Source organism: Borostomias antarcticus (genome assembly GCF_949987555.1).
Source record: "Borostomias antarcticus genome assembly, chromosome: 17".
Lineage (NCBI taxonomy): Eukaryota > Metazoa > Chordata > Actinopteri > Stomiiformes > Stomiidae > Borostomias > Borostomias antarcticus.
In genome coordinates this window covers 1,724,233-1,731,148 of record NC_140250.1, presented here as the reverse complement: position 1 = coordinate 1,731,148, position 6,916 = coordinate 1,724,233, and the positions used below count along the sequence as shown (strand labels likewise).

At 44.5% G+C, this 6,916-nt stretch overlaps 1 protein-coding gene across 1 annotated transcript; it reads right to left on the bottom strand.

Moving 5' to 3' along the window:
• Positions 1 to 5,983: 5,983 nt before the first annotated feature.
• On the bottom strand, positions 5,984 to 6,729 carry nicol1 (NELL2 interacting cell ontogeny regulator 1). Its single transcript, XM_084452314.1, has 3 exons — positions 6,616 to 6,729; positions 6,345 to 6,433; positions 5,984 to 6,110 (listed from the first exon to the last, which is right to left on the bottom strand). The coding sequence occupies exons 1-3, from the start codon at positions 6,722 to 6,724 to the stop codon at positions 6,039 to 6,041; spliced, it is 270 nt and encodes an 89-aa protein (XP_084308440.1). The 5' UTR covers positions 6,725 to 6,729; the 3' UTR covers positions 5,984 to 6,038.
• Between the last annotated feature and the right edge of the window lie 187 nt (positions 6,730 to 6,916).

Below are 6,916 nucleotides of genomic sequence, written 5' to 3'. Positions count from 1 at the left end.
GGTGGTGGATGAGAGCTGGACGGGGGGAGGAGCGGCGAGCAGAGAGAGGCGGACTGCGAGGGGTGGGTGCAATGGTAGGTGGAGGAGGACGGAAGGGAGAAGACACACGTCCCTTGTCTCCCTCTTGTGGCCGAAGGGTTGTACTAAAAAAAAAAGCAGTTGTATGCTATATGCCGCTGCTGTTAAAGTTGATATAGATTGGCCTATAACATTTTTATGTAAGCGAATCCTTAAAAAAGGACCTACTGAGCTACAGCTGCCCCAAGGTCTTCTCTGTTGTGCTATTGCGAGTGTCTAATTACAAAGTAGCCAATTACTGTAATAAGATTACTTTTCCTGCTAACTAAGTACCTGGTAATGTAAGGGATTACAGTACGTTTGAATTGTCAGTAATCAGATTACAGTTACTGACTTAATAAATGTGAATAATGTGATTAGGCTACTTGAGATACTTACACATGCATAGTGACTGCTCCCTTTCATTTGGTTGATAGTCGTGCAGTCGTGCCTGAATTGACTGTTTATGTCTTCAGTGTGGGAGGATAATGAGCCTAGCATGCTAATAAGGGCTTTGGGGGGGGGGGGGGGGTGCATCTGTGTGTGTGTGTGTGTGTGTGTGTGTGTGTCAGCGTACGCATTTGTCTCTTTCTCCCCCCACCCCCCCACACACATCTTCAATGGCTATCTATCATTCCATCGTGGCCGGAGGAACAGCAGAGACTCAGAGTTTCCACAAGGGGGCAGAGCGCGTTCCCACAGTCAGCTGTGCACATGTGCCAAGAGTGCTGGTGTAGGATCAGACTTTATTGTGTCTATTAGGCCTATGATCTAAGATGCAAAACTGATCCTTGATAAGCCCTTCTATCGCGTGTTTGAGTGTGTGTGTGTCGGAATTGAGGAAAGTGTCCAAAGTCTCTAAAACCGTTTCCACATGGCAGACACTAAACCGCGGACAGAGCCACAGAATCTGGAAAAGGCTGTCGAGGACGCAGACATGAGCCCAATTCTCTTTGACCCAAAATCTCGCCAACACCCACTAACATCTGGCTTTTGTCGTCAGTGTGAAAGGGAACACTTCTGTCCCGTGTCTGATGACTGTCGGCCTCGGTAGGCACAGGACTCTCCCGGCTCCTGCTCCGATCGGCAGCGATGTAAACACACCCCTGGGTCGACCCGCGGAGGCACACTGCATGGTGGTCCGTCGTCATAGTCCCTTGTTGTCCAAACGATTCACTTTTGCCTCTTGCTACATGTATCAATCGTGCGGCTGTGTGTTTTCGAGGCAGTAAATAATGAATGAACCCTTAGACCGCGATTCAAACTTTGAACTGTCACAAAGTGCCTCTATCACTGCGGGGCAGTCTGTATTTGGGTGGAGGAGTGGGGGGGGGGTCAGGGGAGAGGAGGAGTGAGAGATAGAGGCTGGTGGTGGATGAGAGTCAGGGGAGAGGAGGAGTGAGAGATAGAGGCTGGTGGTGGATGAGAGTCAGGGGAGAGGAGGAGTGGGGAGGAGAGAGAGGCAGTGTGCAGGGGGGAAGGGGGGGTGGTAGGTGGAGAGAGGGAGAAGGAGGGAGGGATGGAGAAGACGCAGATCCTCCACCTCCCTCTTGTGGCCTGTGGGTGGTACTGACTGAAGAAGCAGTTTGATTAGACATGCTGCTTCTGTGACAGCGTTTATATTGTTGACACATATGCAACGCAACAGGCTCACTTATTCACAGCATAGTTGAGGCTCACAAAACAGTCGATGGTCGATTCTGTATCCGACCCATTATTATGTGTATAGGTGTGTAGGTAAGTAATAAAGGGTTGTTCATCTACATTTAAATGTATTTTGATCTCTTCTGACTAGATAGATGTCTGGTCTAGGTACTGTAGTTGCCTGATAACCTTCATCCTTCAACTCCCAAACTGACAGTTTCTCATCAATAAACTCATTGACCACTTTTCAGTGGCTTTGAGTCTTTATTTATGTTTTTTATTCACATACATGAGAACAGAATGGCCGAGGCATCAGGCAGCAAGATATGATCTATCTACTAAAACCATCTTGTAAATAGCTTTGGGCATCTTTGAATTTGGATATAGGGCATAGCAAATATTATTTACACACACACGCTCGCGCGCACACGTTTGCTGATGTTTGCAACCAATAGAATGAAGCCACATTTTCAGTTCTAGCTACATGTTCACACCCAGATAGCAAGCGGATCTGGGCCATATACAGGCCAGATCTGGCCCTTGTGGTTTTGTTCCGGCCCATATATGGCCCAGATCCGCTTGCTATCTGGGCATGTACAGCTCCAAAGGCAAAAGAGCTGTGCGCACATCCAACCTCAGTAGGCCAGGTGCTGGATCTCAGAGTACATACGTGAGAAGAGAGGACAGATCCACACACTGATATCTCCCGGTTCACTTTATTGAAAATAAGCAACGTTTTGACCCTTAGGTCTTCATCAGGCAACTTCCACAAGGGTCGAAACGTTGCTTATTTTCAACAAAGTGAATGGGGAGATGTCAGTATCTTTCCTCTCTTCTCACATGTACAGCTCCACCATCATCCCTGTCCCCAAGAAGGCAAAGATCCCCGGCCTGAATGACTACAGGCCCGTCGCCCTGACCTCTGTAGTAATGAAGGTCTTTGAGCGCCTTGTTCTGCTGCACCTCAGATCCATCACTGACCCTCCGCTGGACCCTCTGCAGTTCCCCTACAGAGCAAACACGCCCTTTCTGAAGCGTTTCAGAAGGAGAGATTTGTGTTCCGTGGCTAAAGGTCCCAACAAGAGGCCCCAAGAGTAAATAATAGAGGTGATGATGATGATGATGATGATTCAGTGACGAACTAGAGCACACCAGGACAGAGCACACATAGCACAGATCGCGTGGCTTAATTAAATAGCATGATGTAATTCTTCAAGTAAATGAACAAACACTAGATCATGTTCTCCCCCCTCAAGGCTAACTGTCTCGACCAACTAGTTTATAAAAACCTGGCGAATTCCACATAGAAACTATTCACAGCTGCGATTTGAAGACATCCCAGAGGACAAGTCAACTGGCGCAGACATCTTTGTGGTGAGTTCTTCTTTCTACTAGAGCGAACCAGACATGGTCACACGCTACAAGTACTCACTGATACTTTTGAGCTTTTTGTGAGCTTGGAATCTCTACCATACTGTCTGACTACCTATAATACTGCATCTAACATCTCTGGTTAGTTTAAAACCTAATTTGTGGGTTCTCAGGTGTCCTCTTGATGTCTTGAAAGCGTGCCTTCAGCCTCTGCTTGCCTGGATGCTGCTTACTGTAGATCCTAATGGCTTTTAGACTTGTCTAGATGTCTGTATTTTGTATTCATGTCCCATTGTTATATGTGTGTACTGCTCTGTGTATATCACGTGAGTGAAGAATGCCTTTGTCATGTATGACCACTCCTGTGTATGAAGATGTCTGATCCGTTCATGTGTTTCTACAGGAAATGAAGACCCATATTATGTTCTTGCTTTTCGCCCTCATGGGCGCGATCAACACCCTGGCAACGATGGAAGGTAATGAATGTGTGTGTGTGTGTGTGTGAAACCTTTAAACTACTTACCTCTCTCTCTCTCTCTCTCTCTCTCTCTCTCTCTCTTCTTCTTCGCTCTCTTTCTGTCTCCACATCTTTCTATAACCTGATCTAGCAAAATTATCTTTACAAATTGCTAAACAACTAAGATGTAACATTTCTTTCACAGAGACCACTGCTGAGGATGACACTGAGGATGACGCTCAGGATGATGCTGAGGATGATGCTCAGGATGACGCTCAGGATGACACTGAGGATGACGCTCAGGATGATGCTGAGGATGATGCTCAGGATGACACTCAGGATGACAGACCAATTATCAGACTTTCTCAAAAGTGCTAGTTTTGTCAACGTTTTGATCTGAACCATTGTCTATGATCATAAGTAACCTTAAAACAGGGCTAAACATGCATTTTAATTTTCCCTTTACTTTACTTTAGAAATGTGGGAATATAGAGCTGTGGGAATATAGAGCTGTGGGACCATAGAGCTGTGGGACCATTGGGCTGTGGGACTATTGGGCTGTGGGAACAAAGACCCATAGACACGCTCCCCTTCCGGCCTATAGGCCTACTCACAGTAGCAAGTAAGGAGGATGTATTTTAATGTTTTAACGTGACCCGCCTGTCTGCTCTGCATAGCCCTGCTTCCTGGACTGTCAGGAAGTACTGCATCAATGCGTCATAGTTGAAGCTCTGCCCTGCGTTGGGGCTCCGCCCAGAGGCCAGAGGAAGAACTGCACCAGATTGTGTACCTGTTCCCCATTATAAATAGGCCTACATAAGATATACAGTATGTGTGTGCGTGTGTGCTGACAACAGCACTTCTCTGAGATGCATGATGCACTTTCCATTGGCCATACAGAAACATTAATGTGCACTGTCCCTGTACAAATATATAAACTATGCCAATCTATAGTCTTGATGCTTTTAATGTCTCATGTAAAGATCTCTGAATTGCCTTGTTGCTGAAATGTGCTATACAAATAAACTTGCCTTGCCTATAGCTTTTTTAGGTAATAGCTAAGAATTCATTGAAAGGTGGGGTGTTGATATACTCATGTTTGTTGGGGTGTTGATATAGTCATATCACCCCCTCCCCTTCCATACTTATTCTCTCTCTCTCACACACACACACACACACACACACACACACACACACACACATTCAAAAAGAGCATGACCTCCAATGTTGTGCTCGTTTAGCCTGATGGTGGTTAATTGAGTGTGACAAGTAGATTAACAGTTTCATGTGGTATACTGTGAGTAAACTGCTTCATCACAAGATCACAAATTGCTTACACCATCAATGTACTTCTGACTGCCATTATAGGACTAAACAGTGTCTGGAATATCTATGCGCGCACACACACACATAAACAGAAAACATCAATAAACGCTGATGGTGATAGCGGGATATTTCATTCAACCTCAAGATACGGCGCAAATGTGTCCCATAATCATTCCTTCTGAGTGCTCCCATGTCAGCAATAAAGAGAGAATCCACATCCCAGAAGGAAGGTCAACTTTAATGACCAGATAAAACATATAGTACAATACACTTCTAATGGCACTTCTTTTGACATTTTAGAACAATTATGACACTAGTTTTCAAACAAGCAACAAGATAAATATCAAAGTAACTAGCCATTACATATTTGTGGGTACACTCTCTATCCCACCCTTATCAAATCCTTTTATATTGTGTTAAATATGAATCTATGTCTCTACAATTAATCAATCTGTGTTATTATAGTGTCACACAAAGACAAAATATACTGTATGTGCTAAAGACAAATAATGACAAATAAAAGATATGCCCCTATAATTCAGTCAATAAATGTTACAGTGCATCCTACATTCATGCAAATAAACGTTTTTATTCTAATCTGCTACCCCTTCAATTCTGTCGCCATCTCTATAAAACTTTCACCCCAAAAATCTCTTTTTGAAATGATGAGGACAAGCGTTGTCGAATTACAGGTGTCTCAAACGACAGTATCTTTGGGTAGGACAATTATCTTTACTGTGAATCTCTTTCAACATGTAAACGAAGAGTTCATTTGACCTACCTCATGGGACTTCTACTACACACTGTGCAAATGGTATGCCTCAAAAAATGTTTGATAGTTATTGAAAATGTCTCATCTTCTGTGAACTGAATGTTGTGTTTTCCCTGCATGGCAATCAATGACTGCAATATTTTTTATATTGTTATTCTCCCATTAAACCACTGCAATATTAATAGTGATATTTGAACAGAAAAAATAAAGTGCCTGCCTATCGTACAAATCCGAAATTTTATAAAAAGAAAATGCAACATCATATTTCATGGAGTTGGGGTCACGTAGAGACTGCGATACTGTGCATGATGAGTAAGACGCGTTCTTCACAGATATGAAGAAGCGAAGATGGAGATGCAAGGTGGAGGGAGCGAAGATGTAGACAAACACACACACACACACACACACCACTCAGCGCAGGGAGTTGGTGGGCATACAGTCACACAGGGCCCTCTGCTCTGCCCTCAATACCAACGACTCCGTCTGGAAGAGAGAGAGAGAGAGAGAGAGAGAGAGAGAGAGAGAGAGAGAGAGAGAGAGAGGGAAGAAGAAGAGACGGGGATCAATAATGGCTGTTTTTTTTGACCCACTCAGTCTCTGCTCTGTTGAACGTCAGCGTTCGCCTGAGAGCTCAGCTCAGAACGAGCGACACAGTAGCTACCAGCGCATTTCCAAGGGAACCTCCTTCCAAATCAAAGTGCTTCAGGGATCTCTTACCCTGGCATCCAGGTTGAACGCAGTCTTCTTCAGGTCTTGCAAGGCCCTCTGCATGAATTCAAATGCATGGCAGTCCACGCAGGGTCTGCCTGCAAAACACAGACCAGCTTTAAAGTGGACTTCACAGAAATTCAGTCATAATTAAAGATATAGCCTAGCCTACATTTCTGGGGGGGGGGGGGGGGGGGGGGTAATGTTATTATATAGCCTAACTGTTTTTTGATAATGAGCTTTTTTGTAGGTATCTTATTGGAGGCCTACATCTACTTACTCTCTGCAGGGATAACGGTCCCCGTCTCCTCGGCATCACATGCCCTAAAACAGAGAAGCTGGACCGCTAGAAGAATCATCGCCGCTTGCAAATAACCGATCGATGCCATACTGATGACTCCTGATAAAAAATATTCAGAGTTACTGTAAGCGACTTGTTGTATTCTAGCATAAATTAGAATTTCAGAAACAGAATGGAAGATCAAGATGCATGCGACAGTCCCCGATTAGGCTATGGCACAACCTAACAGAAGGTCTGTTTTCATTTCTCGAGACCCTGACACCATTTTGTGAAGCATTTA

Excerpts from the sequence above, each read along its gene's own strand:
- nicol1 (XM_084452314.1), bottom strand. The coding sequence starts at position 6,724 with ATGGCATCGATCGGTTATTTGCAAGCGGCGATGATTCTTCTAGCGGTC. Across the intron at positions 6,434-6,615 it reads GACCGTTATCCCTGCAGAGA|GCAGACCCTGCGTGGACTGC; the intron begins GTAAGTAGATGT and ends TGTGTTTTGCAG. Across the intron at positions 6,111-6,344 it reads CGTTCAACCTGGATGCCAGG|ACGGAGTCGTTGGTATTGAG; the intron begins GTAAGAGATCCC and ends TCTCTCTTCCAG.